Source organism: Tetrao urogallus (genome assembly GCF_951394365.1).
Source record: "Tetrao urogallus genome assembly, chromosome: 4".
NCBI lineage: Eukaryota > Metazoa > Chordata > Aves > Galliformes > Phasianidae > Tetrao > Tetrao urogallus.
The window spans coordinates 53,807,053-53,829,888 of record NC_136817.1 but is presented as its reverse complement, the minus strand read 5'-3'; the positions used below and the strand labels follow the sequence as shown (position 1 = coordinate 53,829,888).

The following is a 22,836-nucleotide window of genomic DNA, read 5'->3' as shown; positions in this document are numbered from 1 at the left end:
CGCCTCCCCCGCGCCGCGCGGCGCCGCCCGGCCTCCCGCCGCGGCCCGCCCCCCCCCTGCCCCGCCCCCGAAAAGTTGGGGCCCCGCGGCCCGGCCCACGCCTCGCTCTGCCCCGGGGCATCCCCTCGGCCGGCGGCTCCCGAGCGCGGGGATCGCTTTTGGTTTTTATTTCGCACGGCGGAGCGCTGCCCGCAGCTGCGGGGCGTCCCGCGGGCGGCCGCGCGCGTGCGGCCGCGGCTGTCGGAGCGGCACCGAGAGCCGAAGCCCGCGGCGCAGCGCTCGCGGCGCGGGTCCGGCACGGGGGGCCGCCAGACAGCAGCAGGTGGGGGCGGCGCGGGCCTTCGCTGCTCCGACCGCACCGCGCGGCGCTCCGGCAGCTGGGACGTCTTGCTCGCTGCTGATGCTGGTGTCGGAAAGCAGGTAGCTGCAAGGGGAAGGGAGACAGCGTAGCTGTACTTTTTCACAGGGTAATTAGCAGCTTTCATATAATAATGTCTTTGCCGTAAAAAAAAAAAAAAAAAAAAAAAAAGTAAGATCACAGGGGACCTCTGGGGTCCCCTATTCCAACCCCCTTCCAAAGCAGGTTCTCCACAGCAGGTTGTGCAGGAAAGCACCCAGGTGTGGGTTTGTATTATCTCTGGAGAAGGAGACTCGACAGGCTCTCCAAGCAGGCTGTGCACTGGCTCTGTCATTCCCACAGGAGAGAAGTTTTCCCTCACATTGTATGGAACTTGCTGTGTTCCAGTTTGTGCCCACTGCTCCTTATTTTGTCACTGGGCATCACCTAAAAGATCCCCATCCTATTGCCTCCCATACTCTAGTTATTCCTGAGTTCCTCCTCCCTCTTCTCCTCTCCATGTTTTTCTTTCCAACCACAATTCCACAGCAGGCTGGAGGTTTGCTGAATGACACCCAGAAGCCCTCAGCCAGCAATGGAGAGGCCAGGGCAGGTTTCTGCCACTTGCCCACTGACATGTCCCACTCCCACGCAGTCTAAGGGACAAAACCACCACTTATTAACACCCATGGGATCCCTGGAGCCTTCTGATAGCTGAAGAAATCTTGTTTTCTTCACATCAGTCTCCAACCATGTCATGAACATGGAATACTCTGAGGCTTAGCAGAACATAATGGAACCTCAGCATCGTGATATGAGAGAGCTCTGGATAACAGCTAGCCAGTAACAGCCGAGTTATCAACCAGAGAAACCTTAGTGACGGGCAGATCTGTTCCACAGCAGCTCACAGCCTTTTAACCTGTCCCAAAACCACATGAAAGTAAAGCAGGAGGGTTCCCAGCAGCAGAGGATGGGACGAGGCATTCTCCATATCTACAGTAATTTGTTTCTCAGACTGCTTCAGTATTTTCCTTGAGAGACCTCAGCCTGCCAAGGCTCCTAATCGGTGGCCCCCAAAGCTTCACATTTGCTTGACAATAGATTTCAGCCTTCCAGACAGCAACAATTAAAGCTTTCACCATCCTTGAGCTGCTTCCCTTTCCTTCCTCAGAGGGGTCAAAGAATCTGGATTCTAAAATGCTAAGGAACTTCACATCAAGTATTTCATCTTCACTTTAAGTCTTAGTGCATTCCAACCTGCATCTGTGCTCCAGACTTCCACCATTTGAAGCAAAGCTCCTACCGCTGGAAAAGTTTTTTTTTGTTGTTATTGTTCCTCTGCTGTTGGTTTGGTGTTTGTTTTTTTTTTTTTTTTCGCTAATACCTGATCTTTTCATCCACTTCAGCAGGTAGCATTTACTCCCTCCAGCAACAGAGCCATACTCAACTTTCCAACAGTGTTCATTCAAAGCCTCAAAAAATATGATGGTTTCTTAAATGTTTGGTGGCTTCCCTGTCTTTTCCTTCCAGCATTGTTCCTCAGCCTGCTGTTAACCACGTGCTCTGGCTCAAAATTCTGCATTTGAAGTTCATGGGAGTTACCCCTGCAGGAGCAGGAAGATTAGCTGAATTGCCTGGTGATCTAATAGATCCGTGATCTCCTAAAAGCACTGTAGCTGTTGGCTCTGCGGATGCTCAGACCCTGTTCTGAGTTCTGTAGAGCAGATTTCTGCTGGAAGGAAGCAAAACAAGATATGAAAACTTATTTATAGCATTGCCTATTGCTCCTACAGACCATTCATAGATGTTTTTAGTCAAACATTACCGAAGTAGCCAATAGTCTGTCTGCTGCATGATTTAGTATGCTAACATCAGAACTATTGTGATGTTGGTGATGAAGCAAAAAAAATTAGCTGCTTCTGTTACTAGAGAGGTGGAACCAAATATAATTTCCATCCTTTCCAGTGACTGGGACAAGAGTCAGAAAGAAGTTAACTGCAGAAAGGTTCAAAACTTGTTTAAACAAAAAGCTTTTCTAAAATTAATGCATATTTCAGTTATCTTATAAACTTTTTGCTGTAGTTTGAAAGAACTCCTTGACAATACTGAGACACACTGTAGTAGAAGGCTATTGAACATGTTTTCAATGTTTTTTTTTTCCTGTAAGCCAAGGTTTTATTCAGATGGAGAGACAGACGTGTGCTTCAACAAATGAGCAAAGCAGAGCTGAAATAACAGAACCCTTAAGAACAGCATTGCACTGCAGTATTGGATCTGGTACTTCTCTTCCAACAGTGCCCACTCCTTTCTCCTCCATCTCCATCAGAAGATGCTTGTGCTGAAAACAGCACAAGTGCACAAGTGCAATCAATCGCTCTCCATCTGGACAACAGTCAGTACAATGGGTCTCCTAAGAGCAGTGAACTCAACATTTTAACCCGGATTTTTTAATCACCGTTGAACAGAAAAATACAAAGACCGTAGAAGAAAAGCAGCACTTGGTTATGTCATGATTGTGTTGTAACAAAACTTGACAGGTGGGACTCTGATTTAAATTGTTCATTTGCCATCAGCAACAGTCCCAGTGTGACGCTGAAGTTCCCCAAACTGACAGTATTTGCAGAGGAAGCAACCAGGCTACCACACAACCAGGTTTGCTTGGCCTCTGCACAAAGCTGATAAAGACAAAACATTAAAAATGAAATCTACAAAAAGCATGATGTCCCTGTATGTTAGCAGCTCCATACAGCAGGTACCCTTCAATGATTAAGCATACCTGTTGTAGGCAATTGCCCACACATACCACATTGCTGTGGGCAAAAGCCAGAACATCACAGATGCACATTTCTTTTCTGTAAGGCCTTTGGTTTGAGAAGCACATAGTGGATTTGAGACAGAAAAGACGTTCAACTTCCACATTCCATATAAACAGATTCATAACAGAGCAGTCCCAAGGAGATCGTGATTTGGCACAGTTTGTAGCCTCTAGATGAAGGTTCCACAGCACGAGTGCTGTGCTACGGCTGCACGTGTTTTATTTGGTTCAGTGTAGCGACCCTCTGGTAATCAGTGCAGCATTGAAACTGAGTGCTCTGGTTCCCACCATTTTTTTAAAGCTTGTAATTGCAAACACTTCAAAATGATTTACGGGCACCATTCTTCTATCCACCACCCTCGTGTTATTTTTCCCCACTGGCAGACACACGTCGCTTTTTTCTGACTTTACTAGATTTCATTAGTTGAAAATCTCTTCTTACAGGGCAAATGTTTAATAATACCAGGTATTCTAAAATGAAGTTAACAGCTGTGCTGTATCTTATTTGCAGATGAATAAAGAAATATTTCTACTTAGCCTGTTCATAAATGCAATAAAAGCCTTTTAAAGTCAATTAAGACAGTCCATAAAAATTGAAGAGGGGAGGCTTTAAAAGTCCACTGTTAGGTTTTCAATTAAGGCTAATACTTTAAAGCTTCCTTAGCACCTTCCATCAAATTATTTCATTTTGCTTTATGAACACTTCTGGAGCAAGGTATCACATCCTCCTGATGTTTGAAGAGATCAACAGTTTAAGCTCCAGGCCCTTGGAAAAGTCAAGCAACGTGGTTAGACAATGTTTGTAAAAGCCATTAGCCCCAGGGGAGCAAAAATCGACTTACAGCAGAAGTGAAGATTCCAGAATCTTTAGGTTTCTATTGAATGGTAAGATAACTGCCACCTATAGCACAAAAATGTAAAATTGGGCATAACTCTGAATGAAACCAATGATGGACGAGAACACAGCAAGCACGGTCACTTTTTCAACATCACTTCAGTGTTCTGCATTCTTTCACTGGCTTCTCACAGTATTCTAGCTAAAATCAATAGGACTTTTTTTCCACCTTCACATGGCAAGTCATCTGAGTGCTAAGTCACCTAAGAGACTCGGAGCTCCCAGAACAGCTTCTACACATCAGAATCATCATCTTACCTACAAGAGGTGCGTGTGCAGATTCTCCAGCAGCGTGGTAACAGATTATGATTAATCAAAACAGAACTTTTATTAAGCACCCCAAACAGTGCTCCCAAACTTCAGCTGAGTGCCACTAGTTAGCAAATAAAAGGTTCTGCAGAGCACCTGAAAGAAAATTGCATAGAGGGATGCCCTCAAAATGATTTCCATTGATCACAATACAGCAAATGGATAGTTAGTGTTCAACGAGTGCTGAATGGTGGTGTAGGAATTTAACAGAACTAGCTTTTCTGAAGTTTTGCTTCTTCAGTATATTTCTTAAGATTGTGTACATCACTGTAATATCTGGATACTTTCAAATAATGCACTAAATTGTGACTGATAACTGCTCATTCCTGCCACCAAAAGGCAGTAGTACTGGGTTGGAGCTCTTGCTGTACACGGCAAGAGAAGAAATGGTTGAAGAAACATTCCTTCCAGTTAAGATTATGGATGATTATCACTGTTCCAATTTGTTACACAGCCTTGATTAGCCCCTGCACTCTTACAGTTGCACCAAAAAAAACACTGGCACTGGTTTTGATGCTCGTGTTCTTCAACCCAAATCCAAATCCCGGCTCTTAAGCACCTGGAAGATAAGATAAGAGGCCTGCAATGTAACTCTTACAAGTTTGTTGGATGGTGAAGACCCCATACACAAAAAAGACAAAGAGATGACTGAAGTTAGATAACTGGCTACTCCAAGAAAGGGAGGACAACAGAAAAGCTTTCTTTTTTTGTAAGTGAGACCATCAGAAATTCATAACGAGGTTCTCTAAAGCCATCTCAATGTCATGACCAACTGCAAACAAACAGCTTCAGAAAAAAAACACATTTTCCAAAATGTTTCTATCTCACTATCAGTCGACTATCTGCCTTGCTCGAGTTGAGCTTTAGTTGCCTGCTCTTTATCCATGAACTAATCCTATCTAACCACTGAGTCAACTCGATAATTGAAGTTATACGAAATAGGCAACTGAATAAAGCAAAACTGGAGATTCAAAAGAAGTAAAGATAATAAAAATAAATAAATCTGCCACAAGTCTAAGAGCTAGATTACATGAAATTTTGCTCATCTCAGAAGTGCAGGAAATTATTTTCCTTGATTTCTGCAAGATCAAGTGCGCCACTGATTAAAACTTTGTCTACTGAAGTGGAAGAGCAGAACACTGATGAGTTTGATTGTCCTGCAAGCAAGATATTTTCAATGAGACTGCTATAAAATGAAGCCACTATGATAATTTAATTCCTAGTTAAGGCCTTCCAGCAGCTTTTCAACATGAGTAATCTTCAACAGTTCAATACCCCCCAAATTATAAATAACAACCAAGCAAATACGTGTCATTCAAATGTAAGCAGGCATGAATGTATGAGGTAGTTGGTAACTTTTGATAGTCTCACCACCAATTAACAGTGTAAAGAAATTACTAAAGCCCTGTATGATGATATCCATCCCAAAATAACATTTCTGTGGTTAGGTTACTCTGTGAAGTAACAAATGTTATAGTAACTATATAAGTAACCAATCTATGTGAGCATCTACTTCCAAGAAAAAGCCCACAGATATTCTTCCTGGTCCTGGATACATTTGGTCACTGTGAGTGAGTGATTTAAACTGAGTCGAATCACCACTATTTTATCAATCACGGTACAGATGTCACCTAAGAACGAACTATTGAAAGGTGTGATGAGATCCCTTGTCATCACTCAGATAACAAAGGAGGTGAGGGGCCCTACATTCCTTGATTCAAAGCTTGTTGATAAAGCAGTAGCACCTCACCATCACAAAGTATATTAAAGATATTAAAAACACTATACACTGCATGGTGAGGAATGCAGGAGAGGAGACAGCAGACTCCCAGTTGCACACTGTGAAATGCAGCAAAATTCCATTTACTGTCTTTTGCACATCCCAAGAAAAGCTTTGATCGACACAGAATTCCATTATTTTTTGTTTTGTTTTTACACGAGAAATACCACAAAGAGGCAGCAAACCCTCAGAAATAATTGATATTTGAAAGGGATTTGACAGATCATTAACTTTGGATTTCATCAGTGACATCACTGTATTTGGCCCACTTAATAAATACAAACCTCACTATGAGAAAACACACCCTAAGCCAAGCAGGCATTTTGTAGCAGGCACTGTATTTCAGCCTGTCCTTTCTGTTACACATCATCCAAAGCCAAAGCAAAGAGTAACCATTTTTCTTAAGGCAACTGAAGTGAATGCAATGGAAGGCAATTAAAATTCCTCTGCTTTTTTTTTTTTTTTTTTTTTTTTTTTTTAAGTCAAAATTCCGGAAGCAGTAAGAGCAAAGGTTTGCTGTTAATTTTGTTGTTAATTAAGGAAGTTCCGAGTCCAGCCAGCCCTCCATTGGTACAGGTATTTAAAATATATGTAATCAGATTCTTTTATCAAGAAACTGCTAAAAAAGCATTTGAGTTTGCAGAATCTCACTGTACCTACGGAAATCTAATCATTAGTCTCTGAAGGAGCCAGCAGACTACAAACTGTTGGACTCTTAAGTTTTATTTGCAAAAAAAAAAAAAAGAAAACAAGCTGCAGGAAATCAGTGTTAACTAACAGTACAGTAGACTATCACGATGAACAGGTTTATGAAGCAGGCCTTTCCTATTTCATATAACTGAATATTTTGCTACTCACTTTCCATAAATCTCCAGAAACAAATGGAATTCCAGAACACCGTGGCTCTACCACTACATTCCCATTTAACCCAGTGTTTGACAATGCCAGGGATTGCAGAGAACTGACATTTGAGTGGAGTATTTGGATGTACAAAGCAGGGAGTCCAATGAGGAGCTTTATAACAATACGTTGTAAGGCAGGGCCCTGATATAACATCCATAAGGAATACATTTCCTGCTGTTCTTCTTTCCATTCCCTTTACAGACCTTTCTTTAATGGTGGTTTGCATAGCAACAAGCTGTTCATTGTCCATAAGCTTACTGAAGTGACTCTTTTTAGCAAACGGGGCAAACAACTCCAGCAGCACGGCTGGAGTTTCACATTCTAGCCAATTATTACCTGCTTTTAAAAGATTTTTTTTTTTTTTTGCAGTATTCTAAAAAAGTAATTTAAGTCTGCTTCCATTATATTGCACAACCAAACAGCTGTTGGAACAAAGCTGTCAACACCGTTCTGGACAGCTAGCTGCTCCTAGAAACATTTTGCAAATCTCACTGCTTTTAACCACCTGCCACACTATGAACTGAACTGTAAGCCTTTCACTGAAGGTTCACAGTGTGTTCAGGTGGTTTTTGTTCTTGTTTTTATTTGAAAGAACTACTCCATCCCTGTCAGAAATGAAAGGCTTATCAGTTACCTGTTATCCGACATGCAAAATGGAACAACCTCAACTACAGCATTGTAAGGTTTGACAAGTCGCGTTTAGTTAATCTTTAAAATTACACACAAACATTGACAGTAAAAACTGGTACCTTCATGATGCTGAGACGGCTGATGTTTTTGAGAATAGTTTTTTTTATTAGTACGAACAGAAGCCATTTCATCACACAGCTGAATACTGAAAGGAAGATGTAGGTTCACCAGCAGCACTGCTCTGCAAAGCCTGCTAAGTGCTGTAAGTGTTGTTTGTGCTGCTGGAAGCAATGAGGCTGGGAACATTGACGCGGCATGCTTACAAAATAAACACTGAAATCAAATGGAAAGCAAGAGCCTACCTGAGCTAAAAGAATAAGACCAGCCCAAAATAATATATGTTTAGAGCCACAGAAAATATTTATTATCAACAGTAATTTGTGCTATGTCTTAATTTTCTATACAACATAACGACTGCATAGCTTTCATAGCTGGAAAAAACTTAAAGAATCACTCAGAGCCAAGATGTATACAAATGAGAATTATTTTATCATCTGTCTGACATACATTCAGTGTTTTTGAGAAACGGCAAAATTAAACACCTCAAATCATCAGAACTAAGCTATTACCACCGCCATAGGAATGTTATTTTACTGCTGTTACCACACTTAGTTTAATCCCTTGGTAGTAGAAGTTGGCATCTCCCTGATGCCAAACGTTTATCTCAAACGCATCAGTGAAAATTAGAGGCAGTCTGAGCTTGTCATTTGTGCTCTCGTATGATGGTTTAATGCTGTTTCAAAGCTGCTTGGGTCAAGATAAAAAATATTTGAAGTTTATGCTACAAGAGACCGATGGCCAGTTTTATATCAACAGTTCTAGGACGTGTACCAAAAAAGAAAGCTACTTGTGCAAGATATAGTAGTAGAAGATGAACCAGGTTGACCAAGTAGATCATTTTCCCTCTTTGCTTCAAATAACTCACGTCACACACATAGCCCCCAAATTAAATGATTTTAAAAGGTCAGAGTACTGATACAGATCATACAATAGTAAAAGATGTTTATCATTAAACCTTCAGCTACTCTAAAGACAAAATAAACAACTACTTCTAATAAAGTACAGTAAGTGAATAAATGCATGCATTTATCTCTACACTTCCTAATACCGCGGTATGGTATGGCTTTTTATTGCTAAATTGTCACAAAATGAAGGAAATTATAGCAATCTGATTACAAATTAGCAATTACAGCTTGACTGGATGGAAGGAAAACTACTTGCCCTTTAACTCTTGTTAAAGTATCTTTGTAAATGACACGCTCATTCTTCAGCACGTTTGGTTTAACCCTGTTTTCTGTAGGACAAAGATTGAGCAGTTTCCAACGTGCAGCAGGCATTGCAAATGGAAAGCAACCATCACAAACCAGTACTGGGTTGGTGTCACGAGCCTTTATCCCAAAAGCAAGGAAGTGATCAGACTGTGGCATTACTGTCGTGCAAAGCTGACAGGACTATTAGAGAACACACCAACTGGCCCGTGCCAACAGCACTCACCTTCAGTGAGCACACCTACAACAAAGTCATACGTCTGCGAGTGTAACTGCAAATAAGACTGCAGTGCAGATCCTTTGTCTGTTTACAGACCTCTCAAAAGTTTGGTTTTGTTTTTTAATAACAAAGACAATAAAGCATGATCTCACCATTTATTCCCATCTCAGACAAAAAAATACCTAAACGCAAAAGAATCCCTAGAGATCTAAACACAGTATCCATGAGGTTAAGAGAGACATACCTAAATGCAGCTTTACAGTCACCAGCACTACCTCTAACAAACCTGAACATCACCTCACATCAATGCTAGCCCTTCACTGCTTTGAGGTATTATACAGAAGCACTATTAAGATGGAAGACTCTCTTCTTTAAAAATATATATACTTCGATTTAGTATTGTTGTACTATCTAACACGTTAAAAAAAAAAAAAGTCCAGCAGTATAAATAGTTCACTTCATACAAACAATGCATTTCCAAAAATACCAAAAAACAAAAACCAAAACCAACACAATTCCTCTGGGGGAAAAAAAATATATCAGTGTAAATAAAGCAAGAATTGCTTTTCCTTTCAGACTGTTCCAAAGCAGATAGCCAACTAAATCCTCATGGAGCAATTCTTAACAGCATCACAGAACAGTAGGGTTTGGAAGGGACCTCAGGAGATCACCTAGTTCAGCCCCTGGCTGCATGCAGCTCCCTACAGCAAGCTGCAGTACACTGAAACACACTGACACCCCCTAGCTCGTATTCTGAACTCTCTGAAGCAATTTATAAGACACCAGTAAGGCAGGGATCACAACAGAACAGCAGATGGCTAAGGCTGGTCAGGTGCATTTGGAACTGGAACGTACTTTACTCAGAATCCCCCACACTGTCAGCCAGCAGAAAGAGCCACAGCACAGAGCATTTCACTGTCATTCACAGACACTTCCTAGCACCTGCCCTGATCCAAAACAGAAAGCAAACATTTCTGGGTGCTGCTACCACTTAAGAAAATTTGAAGGGAATAAAAAATTGAAGTTATTTCAGTTAACAGTGGTACTTCACAAAAAGCGTGGGAGCCTTAAATTCCATCTGCCATTAGCCAGCTCCTCCATTCTGTTAACTCCAACTTTTTTTCGTATTTACTGCAATCTAAACAGCCAAAGTCAGTTATGTTGAGTACTTACGCAATTTCTTTCAACTACGCCATGAAGTACACAGTGCCTTTCATACCCTTATAGATAAAGCAGACCAATTAGATCTCTCTCTTTAGTCTCCTTTTGTTTTTAAGCCCACTGTTAATGACAGCTTCTCCGTAAGGAAAAAAAGGAATGAAGCTCCCGCTTTCAAAATGCTTAGGAATAACAGCCCATACTCAAAATCAAGTTATTCTGCATGTAACCACTGTATGCCTCACATAACTGCAGCTGAGAGCTCCAGATACTTTTCCATTAGGACCTATCTGGCAAATCCCATTGTACCTTTCATTACTCTTTCACAGAAGGCTACTTATTAGTTGTCCTCTTCCCACGTACTACAGGACTCTAAACCTACTTCTAAGTGAGGTTTGCACTCAATCCAGCCATTTAAGCTTGTCTACCTGTTACTGCCCTAAATCCTTGACTGCTCTGTTGTTTAACAAACTAACCACATATCAGTGTAGTACAGTAAAACCTGGCTGCATGGTGTCCACAGTAGGGCCATGACCTTTCCCACTCCAGCCCTACTGCCATCCCACTGTCCATGTTAACACACGTAGTCCCATAAGAGAAAAACACTTCAGCCCTAAACTCAAGTATGGTAAACGTTCTAAGTGGCGGTTCTTCACTGAGAAGTGTTCCCAAGGAATCATGATGACATACACAAAGTCATGCACGTGTCAAGTTCACCAGATTCCCAAGATGCTCGTGCTTCAGCATCTTCTCTAACTGCTAGCCACAGACTCCAGTGAGGTTTCAACAGCCAAGCTGATTCCCATCGCATGCATTCCAACTGCCAAGAGGAAAGAGAGAATTTGGCCTCTTCAGTCCCCAGTGACAGCTGTGAAACCAGACAGCCTTCCAATTAAGCCAATGACATTGGTGCACCCCAGAGCCTTCAGGTGGATTGCACAGGTGTCACTGACTTAATTGGAGGATGGCAGGGCTGCACAGCTGTCACAGGACATTAATCTGGCCAGTAGTATTTGCATTCCTGATAGCAAGGATGCACAGGAATTAAAGATCCCAGGTTGACTGTCATCCTCACAAACAAGCCAAGTTTGTGGGTATGACAATTTAAAAAGGAAAAAAAAACAGAAAGCCCAAGTTTCTCCAGTGTCAAGTTCCACTCACAGCCATACCCATCTGCTCCCCAGCTCAAGTACCAAATCTGCTGCAATCCATGCCAGCTGGTTCTGGGGTCCTTGAGGGATTTCATGCTGAGAACTGGCTCTGTTCGTGGACCTTGCCATACCCAGGAAAAGTTTCACAGAAGGTGGTTCTACACCATTTAGCTGAAGGCTGCACAGAAATACTAGAGAAATTCTTACCCGAGGGCAGCCATTTTTCAGCATTCCACATTTCCCTCCCCCGAAGAAGGACAAGGGTGTTACGAAACACCATGTGCTGAACTTAAGAATTACTCTAGAGCAGAACTTTATGAAGTAATATGTTTTGGGGGAACAGTTCTGAAATCCAAGCTTTAGTTGTTCAGACCATCTGTCATTAATTCAAGAACTCTTAACTGTAATTAGAGAACACAGTTTTGGGTTCAGTATTTTATAAATGGTCAGTCCATCTCCTCAGTTATTTCATGGAGCAGGGAAGCCCATGAATGACACCAGACCAATTTCAGCATTCCTCTAGTGGGGGAAATCCCCTGCTCCCTCACTTTGTTACTCAGCTTGGGGAAGACTCACAAGTGCCACTGCATTATAAATTCAATCAACTTTACCCTCAGACATGCTTCTCTTTATAATACTGTTCTCACTGCTAAGGAGTTTTCACAGCTTCTCTACTTACTCTCCACCAAAATGCATTTTAAAAAAGTTAGAATTGAAAGACAATCCTGAAATCACTTGATTCCAAGATTCTTACAGCCAAATGTTTAACCTGCAATCTACACAGGATACACCTGTGGCTTAAGATCAGTCTTCCAGTAGCATAACTGAGATTGGTTGCCAAATCTCCAGGCAAAAGACGCCTTAAAAGCAAGACAAAAAACTCATGCTGGAACAACTCCCACTTCAGGGTAACCTGTTCTGGCAAGAGCAGCTCCAGCCTCTCTTTGCTGGAAGAACTCAATCTCAAATGTATTATTCTGGGGAAGAAAACCCTCAATCTAACCAAGTATTAGATTTTAATAAGTAAAATTCCCCTTGAAATTACCTTCCTATCTTGAAAATGCTGTTAAGTCGTATTTCGCTAAATAGCAGTACAAAATGACAATACTGAAGTTAAATTTGACTACAACGTGGCTTATGGAATTATTTTTGTTAATCTGAAATGCTATCTGAAGACCACCTGGTAGGGTGAGTTCCAACTGCCACACACCTCCACCTTACAGGACATAAAACCACAGTTCTGCCCTGGAAACATCTGGGAACGGTTCAAGAAAGCATTCTCCAAAGAAATTTGCAGATATGCAAAATAACCACTTTTAAAATAATCCTCTACATAACTTAAAGAAGTTTGCAAGAAATTAAGACTTCGTGTAGTATATTGATGCCACCATCATTCTGCTGCTCAAGCATCTGTGCTTTTTAGTATTATACTACCGCCATGTCAATAAAACACTTCAATGAGAGACTAAGTGGGTTCTCACATTTCCATCAAAATAACTGAAATACTGACATACTGTGGGCACAAAATTAGTATAAATAGACTTTATTGAAGTCAGTACCTTCGTACTGAAGCTGAAGGTTGTGTCTACATAAGCACAAGTTGTAACATTTCACAACTTCTAAAAGGAATGTCAACAATTACAACGATCATGCATACCATGGTCGATAATCACATTTTTAGAAGCATTTTCAACCATTTCTAAAGAAATGCTTATAACATTGTTATATATAGAACTACTTTCAATAAACTGCAAAACATTGATCAGCTTTTCCAGTATGAGCTACAGTGTCAACACAAAAGGGAGGCATAAATGTTTAATTTATGAAATCAGAATGGAATATTTACTGTAAAGAAAAATTAAAAAGCTTTCAAATAAAAGGCCATTATTGAACCAAAGTGAAGAGCACAACTTGAACTTTGAATCCATTCATCTTTTAAAGCTGTCCTCTGAATAACTTCAGTTCAAAGCATGAATTCAGTACTGCGAGTATTCCTTGGACTGAAGTTTGGCAATGATGCGATCCAACTGCCTCTTTGCTTCACACTGTGGAAAATTGCTCATGTCATAGTATTGAGGGGCAATTTTCACCAGCCTGTCAAGAAAGGAAAAATTGATTACTAATACTCCGGGCTTTAAGACGCATCCTATACAAATTCTACAACTCACTGAAACAAATACTTTCCTTTTATTTTTTCCCCCACCTTGCATTTCTGAGGTTAATGAAAGAGTACACACTTAAATTTCAATCCCGTGCTTAAGTCCAAAACAATTATGCCCACCCTAAGTGGCAGCTTGTACAAAGGCAGCAGTTAACTCTTAGCTGGTTTAAGCTTAAAAACCCAGTCAAGAGAGATATTATATTTCTGTTTCAGCATTTTCAGTGCTTGTTTAGAAAGATTTCTGCTGAAGGATTTGAAACAGTGTTATGTATCGAATTACAAAAGAAAGCATCCTATATACCATGTGCTACTTGACTTACAAATCTTTAAAGCCTTTCTATGCAACATACTACTTCAACAGCTGAAAAAACTCCCATGCTCCCCCAGGCTTACAACTTCACAGATCAGGTACAGCCTTAAAGATGGGGAGAAGATTCCGATCTCCATTACTGACCGAGTACAGGCCTCTCAATTCCTTGATATGCATCCTACTGACTAGCAGTATTATGACAAGGCAGGTTCTACCAATATTAAATCTTTCCTCCCTATTTTAAGAAAGCACTGAATCCTGTTCAGATCCTTACAAAAAACTAGAGACACAAACTGCCATGAAAGGTTCTAGATCTTGAGGCACCTACCAGCATCTCTTTGGCACGCAAAGAAGTGCTGGGACACACTCCCAAACGTAGCATCCCTAAGCAGCTCCTCCAGAACTGATTTAACAAGCTCTGAAGTCAAAGGTCTCTCCACTGCACGTAGAGCCTGAGCATCTAAGTTTTGCACACAACTCCCAAAAACCAGAAACTGGTATCCACAAGCAAAACCTTTAGTCATCTCATCTACAAGTTCACTAGTCCATACAATTGCCATTTCCCAAACTGTTTTGATAATATTGGATTCATGAAAAGTGAAAAGACCATCTATAATGGGGGGGGGGGGGGGGGAGGGGGGGAAGTCTACCTACTTCTCAGTAATTCACAACTGCTTACCATTCAGGTTTGATGTCTGTACATGTCCGGATGTAGTTCTTTGTTGTTAGGACAAACTCATTATAAAGCACCCACTCCGGTTTGTGATCGAGAACAGTGGAAGGATGCAACTGTACCACTTGGTTATCTTTTACTGTTAAGTAATGCCCTGTTCGTTCCAAGTGTGCCACCTAAGTAAAAAGAGAACAATTCATTAGCATGGGAGGGCTTAGGCGACTTCGAGTAGTGCTGCATCCAAAATACTTCATTGCAGCTTTAAACCTTGTCTAAATTTAGCACATTACTTGACCACTTGAAGCACTCAGATTTTTGTACACAATCAGGATGCCAGATGTTTCTACTAATTGCCTTCCATGTATACACTAATATACCATTCAAGCAACATATAAAAATAGTTACCACCAAGAAGAATTATTAGTACAGCAGCAACAAAAACAGCATTGAACGAAATATTTAACAGACAGGTTTGTGAACACCACCATCAGTTGTGATCTGGCACAGAAAACTCCTTCCAGCACACTGTCTGCAGCTGCCGCTTACTGATCCTACAGTAGCTGTGTTATCATTTCAAGCTTTTACTAATGCACTGTTTCAGTAGTGATTTTATTGATGCATCTATTATTGTATAAATTCCCTTATGGTGAGCCTGGAAAAAAGTATCAGTCCAGTTAGAATGGGAAATTTAACATGTCCAAAACTAAGAACAGCCTTGGTACAGCACAAGCTTCAGAGCTGAAAAATGTAGGTTCAGCAACATACTTCTGCTGCGACCTTGGTAAAAATCAATTAACCTCCCTGACCAAGCTTCTTGCTCTGCGAAAGGGTAGAATGTCTGCCTCACCGAGATGATCTGATACCTGAGCTCATTAAGATTTGGTAAAGCAATCACTTATCCTTAGAAGGATGTTCCCTGTAAGAACAGTTAATCTAGAAGTACAGGTAACTAAAATTAACCTTCCCACACTAGAAATTCAAGATGACCCTCACAGTTATTTCATCATTTATATGTACCAAAATACCATAAAAAGATTAAGCAGAACAGAACAGCTAAAAAGATGTGCAAAAAGACATTTTTAATCTGATAATCATTAGCTACTTTCCTGTGATACAGACTGCATACTTCATTGTTTTTCAATTGTTTTAATTCATACGTTTCTTCTTTTTTTTTTTTTTTTTTTTTTTTGCCTTCTCAAGGGTAAATCACATTTATTAAAATCACAGGATTTCTAATCCAACAGTTACCTCAAATTCCACATGAGCTTTGCAACAAGCTGTTTTCTTTTCAATGTGCCTCTCTGTTATATATTATGACATTCTTACGGAGGACATTCACTTCCATACTCATCAGTTGTTCTCACTCCAGACTTTGGACATTATACAGCTATTTTATTTTCAAGTCTGGAGAGCCAACGCAAGCGCTTTTAAAGGGAAACTAACAGCGCACTGCCCATAGCAACTCAGGCTTAATTCCATTCAGCTCAACCCAAAATTTGCAGAATTAAATAGCAGTACAGCTGCAAACCAGAGCAGACTACTAACTGATCTGTTTCAGACACGGCACAACAATAGCGCACGAGTGCTGAATTATGCAGTTTGTTTTGTTTTTAAAAATAAATTTCACTTTTTCCAGAAGTATGTGTACAAATATATCTGAGTGTTTTAGCTGCTGCTGCTCCTCCTACAGAAGGACAGTGCAATCAGTTTTAGTTTTTTCTACAAAACTGTGTTCTGCTGAAATTAAAAAATCAGCACAACTTACCTTTACCACCTCAATCACCCCCAGCCATATTAAAAACAGAAAAGTAGCAACATTTTTCCTCAAATGCATACGACCATTTCCTTTTCTGCATAATTTATAGTGAAGTGTTCTATTTGTGCAATTCTGAAGTAAAAAGATTGATATAACTAATTAAGAATATTCATAAAAATGCAAAAGAAAAGCATAGCTAGCTCTAAATTTCTAGAGTAGCAAAAAGACTGGAATAACTCCAATTAGGAAAAAAGTCATCTTAGAACCCTGATATCAGCATTAAGCCACCTTTCAGTGGTTACATACTATTACAATTTATTTCAATTTTGAGACAATAACAAGCCCACAGAATTTACCCTATTGAGATGTTTCTCCTAAGTATGCTTGTTAGCAGACAGAACAATGGCTAATTCCAGGTTCAGTAATGGCAGTGCTGTAATGAAAACGCACACGGTGAAGCGACGGCTCCACAACAAGCAGCGATGATCCAGCTATCTGCCACTACATCTTCCTGCTCGCTCCTGGACGGAGATGTTTCAGCATTGATGACAAAGGTAATTCTGCTGCTTCTTTGAAGGTGCAAGCATCCTGTAAGATTGCTATGCTGAAAGAATTTAGAACAGGCTCTAGAAAGCACCAAGGCTGACATAAGTGAGCAAACGAGCACACACAGCAGACAGCTTATGCACCTCTGCACCCCTAGCATGCAGCCAGTTCTGTGCCTGTGAAATACAGCACAGTGGCTCCCCAGCACCAGGAAGAGGGACTTGCTCTCACCTATCATATATCTACAAGCAAGAGAAGGAGGGTATCTAGATACGTAGATACGATACAGATACATGATCCAAGCTCTACTTTATGTAAGCTCTTACCTTAGCTCTTACCCTTCAACAAGTCAGTGTAACATGTTGATTTGGCAGAGAATTTTAACTATTTTCTGCTACTTTATTCAGTTAATAAAATTCAAATCAACTGATAGAGAGGTCTCATGGAAAGGATGGCACAAGACAAGCCTGGATGCCTACTGTCAGGAAGGATGGAAAAAACAAGACATTGGTAATTCTGCACTTTCTGCGAATATGGGCAGCAGATGAGAGAGGTGCAAAGGACTGGTCAGTGTCATGCTGGCACATGTTCTTGACTTACTAACTGCAGGAAATAAAATTTCACCTTTAGAAACAAAGGAAAGAAAAAAGCACAACTAAAGTTCCTATAGATTAGGAAAACAAAACCCAAGTACTGCTCTGCAAAATGTATATAGACATCTGCTTGGTTAAAGAAAAGTCCTGAAGGAAAAGATCAGCTTTCCCTGGAGCCCTCTCCCAGACTTCAAACAGCAGATTGGCTAGAAAGGCTTAACAACTCGCCACAAAAGGATTCTTGCTTCTGGATGCTAGGACATAGGTATGGGGGGGGCGGGGAATAGAACAAATGAGCTCTGAAATGAGACACTCTTCCAATTTCGTTTTCACAGAAGTCAGTTTTGGTGGTTGAGCAAAATCATCGTCAACCTCAATCATTCTGTGATTCAGTGATGTTTTTTCAGAGTCAAAAAAGTAAAAATCAGGCTTCCACTGTAACCACAGAACCATGCCAAGCATGCCTATCAATCAGGTTCATTTTCCAGCAATAAACAGTGCTGAAGAAGGCACTAGGGACCAAATCTGAACCTAGAGTTTCTCGAAGAATTTGCCACGTATTAATACGAAACATTTCCAAATGAGGCTGGAAATAGGAGTCAGAAGTTAAACACTATTGACTACATAATGTATGCTACACAAACACAACCCTAAAAAGATCATAAGGATCCAAGGCAGCCCGTGCATCTCTTCCTGTCCCAGGCTTCTCTGCAGACTGAGAAAGTCCCACCAGCTGATAACATACAGCGCTTTCTATCAGTCCAACAAATTCAAACAGAAGCCATGGAACACGCCACCATAAAAAAAAAAAAAACATTCCAGCTCCAAGTTCCCCAATACTGTTTCCAAAGTCATCACAGCTTTCTTTTTAGAGAATTGAGTCACCATTCCACTCCTGAAGTTTGAAGTGTGCTTATGTTATCCATTATATTACAGAACTCAGCCCAACCACGTATTCTGAGGTAAACGTATCAAACACTATCCAAGTTGAATGCACAATAACAAAGGCTACTAATTTTGGCAGCTTGGTCTCAACAGTTTACAGAATTGATTGTTTCTCATATTTCTTCTTGAAAGAATGAATGAATGATCGATCGTACGTACTGAAGAGCAATAGCTGTTGCTCAGATTTCTGAAATTTCTGCTCTTACGTCATGCAACTGTGATTCCAAGGCCATTAAAAATTGTATTCTGCATTCTTTGGGAAAAGTGAATACCATTAAATGTACTGGTGACCACCTTGATACTGTAGCTTTATCTTAATACCAATTACTGTAGGAGTAGGATTACATATGGACTTTAATATATACAAAGTAGTACCAAAACCTCAGTAGTAGCAAGTATGAGATTTTAATGAGCAGCCTCAACACCCAACTTCTTGTACAGCACAGGTTATTGACTTTTATCTTCTGTAATGACCCTGATATAACCTGTGTTTAATTAAGCTATGTTTCCCAAAAAGGTTCCGAGCTTAATTTGAAGACAAGCAGAACAGCGTTGAGAGCAAAAACTGGGGTTTTTTTTGGTCTCCATTTCAAATGTTTGAGTAACTTCAGGGTCTGGAATGTCCTTTGGAAAGCCAAACTTCTCTCACACGCACCTCTGAGCTGTGATGTATGCGAAGATATTTGTTCCAAAGCACTTAAATTTAGTTAACAAACTGGCATTTCCCGCTCTTAAAAAGACAACCATACCAGATGCAGGACTTCAAAAAAGCCAAGTCATGAAAAAAATCTAGGATTTCTGTCATGATTAACACCTCTGATTTCACATATTTTTAAGCAAAACATATTGTAAGTATCAAAGCTTCAGTTGTACTATTTTAATTTTCCAATGCATTTTATTTTTATGGGTAGCTACTGAAAAGATTTTCCAAGTACTCCTGCTCTATTTTATATATACTCTGCATATTTAGATGTCTCACATTGAAACAGTTACTAGAAAGAACCAAGAAAAAGGTTTTCCCTTGTAAAACCATGGTGAAAATGGAAACCCAGCACAAAAGCTTTACAATACACTTAACATGTTGGCAACTTCTGTCATTCCAGAAGCTGTTCTACACAGTTGTTTGTATTGAAATATGAAGGGTAAAAGGATGGTCAGTAACCAACATGAACTCTGTAATTATCAGTGACTAAGAGAACTGAAGGCGGGCAAGTTTACAGCTCTCCTGTTAGTTAAGTGGTTTTGTTCTAACAGTTAATAAAGTATTGTGAAGGCACATCATGTCAGACATCAGCCACAGGCTTCGAGTACTACAGATACTCCTACAGTGCCAAACAAGAGGAATTTGATGACTGTATTTAGGGCAGCAGGCAATTAGGTGAAAAAATACTGCAGTCAAGAACTATATCAGAACAGTAGCTGCTCCTGTTCTTCTCATTACAAACTATACTGTTAAACTCAGGAGCTTGAAGACTCAAGCTAATCAGCTTGTGCCCCCAGACCTTACTACTCTGCTTCACAGCCTACCCTCTGTACATGAACACACTTTGCAACTGCTCACACTTCCAATACAGTGCATGCCCTGTACTAGGCAGATAAAACTGATGTGTGCATTTCACTACTCAGCTCTTCTCAACAAGAGCCCCCAGAATGCCAGAGAATCTCAGCAAACAGAAGGCACAACATGCACACGGACTTAATTTTTAAGTCCTTCAGCTGCAGATAAATAACATTTTCTGTTTCAGGGATTATAAACATTTTTTCTACTGAACATTCTCATAGCAACATGGAATTCGTGAAAGAAAGCTCAGAGCTGAGGTCAGACATCACAGCGTCATGGAGATTAAAGAGTTAAACTGTTGAAATGGCTTTGACTTCACGCACCTTCATCAAATCTACCACAGCTATCTCTTGACTCGCCTCAATAATTTTGAGTGAGGGAGTAAAATACACTTTTCCTATGAAATCTTTCTAGAAATCTCCTCAGGTTGCTCAGTTTCTTTGAGGCAGCAAAACATACTTTACAGCAAGATGAACTAGATGATATCCAGAGGGTCCTTCTAATCCCTGTGATTCTGCCCACTTACAATTAAATCTGGTAAAGGATGTCAAAGACAACAAGCTTTTGGGATTGCCTCAGCGAGCCACCTATGGAGAAAAGGACCCCAGAGAGGGAAGATCTGCTACCATTTTCTTCTTTATCATTCATCCTTGCTTGCCTCTACTAAGACACCACAGATAAAAACAACAATCAAACAGTGGGCTCATCAGGAAAGCGAAGCCTCTACCATGGTATCAGAGATTTAATTAATCTCTGAGTATTGGATTAAGCAGTCTGGCTATTAAGGAATTTAATTCCTACTCAATTGGATAATGATGATTCACCCTCAGAAGTTTTGTGGTAAGCTCAGACAGCTAGCACCAACATTACCATCACACTACTGATCTCATAATGCTGTGTAAGTACTCACACTGCCAACTCCCAACTGGCCAGGCCAGAAACTGTATTTTCCAAACTTGCAGGACTGTCTACAACTTCTGCACCAAGTAAAGTTTGACTAAACATTTTACTCTGAATAACAACCAATCAATCTACCAAAGACTAGGTGGTAATACAGACAGCCATATACAACTTAACTAACATTCCTCAAGTTTTGATGAGTGATAGCAACCACACTAACGCAAAAGCAATATGAATCTAAACTGCTTTCCCTACGAAAACACACACATACCTGCATGAAATACCCAGTAACTAATGCCTTTCTTATATTGATATAATAGTCTCGGCTGGTAAAGTCTGTGCTTCTACGAGGCAAATTAAATCTATCCATGATTCGTGACAGCTGCTGGCGTACGTTGTCTGCAGACATCAGGGACCTGTAGTTAATGAAGTTGTCATAGCACCACTGAACCGACTCATGATCTGCAATATTAAGAAAACGTGAATCAAAAATAAGTATTTTATCCAATCCCAATCAGTAAATAAAACAGCAAGTAATTGATCAGTCAGATGAACATCAGGAAAAGATACCCATAACTTTTTTTTTTTTTTTTAAAGTGAGTGATAACAGCCTTTAGCTATTCCGTGGATTTCTTTCGTTAGATATCCTGTCTATATTGTTTTCCATTCAGAAAACAAAAGAAAATTAGTCTTTCCCCACTCTTCAACATAGTGAATGCACAACCACTGATGTTTTGCTGAAATACCACAGCAATGAATTTTGCACATTTCACCTGTATTGCAATTAGAAAGAGTCTTCAAAATCTGCAACATAAAATGCAATTCAACATAAAAACGCTGCAGTCTTTATTATTTTAACTGTAACAATGCAATAAATAGACAAGACAGTGGTACATAATTACAGGTCATAAACCAAACCCTTACAATGAAGCCGCTGAGTAACTGTTGAAGAGGTACACAAGCACACCAGCCCAATGCTAAGCGTAATGCACCTCACAGTAGTTTAAGTAAAAGCAAGCAACTTGTAAAATACAGCATCAGTAACACAACTGTGAACCTTCCATGCTTAAAGTTACTCTTTTTACTATTTCTGGTAGCTCTAGTAAGAGATATTACAAAACAGTTTGATTGCTGTCTTAAAAGAACTACACATTTAACTCTGAGAAACCCAGCTCCCCCTGCCACCTGTACTAGTCTTCAAGTAACATTATTCTAGTATTTGCTAGCTCAGTAGCCCAACAAAACCAATCCTAGCAACTTAAATTCTCTTGAACAGAGTCGTAGAAATGCAAAGCAAGTTATAAAGTTCACATAATTGGCATTATGTAAATGAGAAGGTTAAATAATTGAAGGAAAGCTTAAGTTGCTTCTGCACTTCATCTCACAGCCTAAGTTTAAAGTCAAACACACTGAACCTCTTGATACACGACACAGCAAACGTGAAATTCGTTAAGCATCACAGCACAGTGCTTTCCATGGCATTTGAACTGTGTGCTTTAACATGACCCAGAACTGTTTCATATTGTTCAAGGTACAAACAGTACTTGTGTTTTTTATTCTGATTCTGAATGAGAAAACTCCATTCCACAGTAAAATGCCAGAAGACTATTCCCATGCAATTCTGTGCTAAAAAGACTGCAGAACCACAAATCTATCCAGCCATGCAGCAGATTTGTTTTTTTTTTTTAAAAAAAAGGAAGAGGCTGAAGTGCATAGGCTCTTCCAGAAATGAAATACTTTCTCACTTAATTATGTGTTTTAAAAGCTCCCCAATTTCTGACAAAAAAATGCTACTGATAATTAAACTCAGTACATTTGAAAGTGTGCTAGTATATATAAAATATATATCATTATATACATACATA

General features: G+C 40.1%; 1 protein-coding gene across 1 annotated transcript in view; it reads right to left on the bottom strand.

Annotated features, from left to right (window-relative positions):
- Window positions 1-13,502: 13,502 nt before the first annotated feature.
- DHX15 (DEAH-box helicase 15) overlaps window positions 13,503-22,836 on the bottom strand; it is a gene marked incomplete at both ends in the record, with an annotated part of 47,124 nt that continues 37,790 nt past the window's right edge. The window contains 3 exons of the mRNA XM_079535122.1: window positions 13,503-13,620; window positions 14,677-14,846; window positions 21,243-21,433. Of these exons, the coding sequence (XP_079391248.1) occupies window positions 13,503-13,620; window positions 14,677-14,846; window positions 21,243-21,433 (479 nt within the window). The remainder of the gene's footprint in view (window positions 13,621-14,676; window positions 14,847-21,242; window positions 21,434-22,836) is intronic.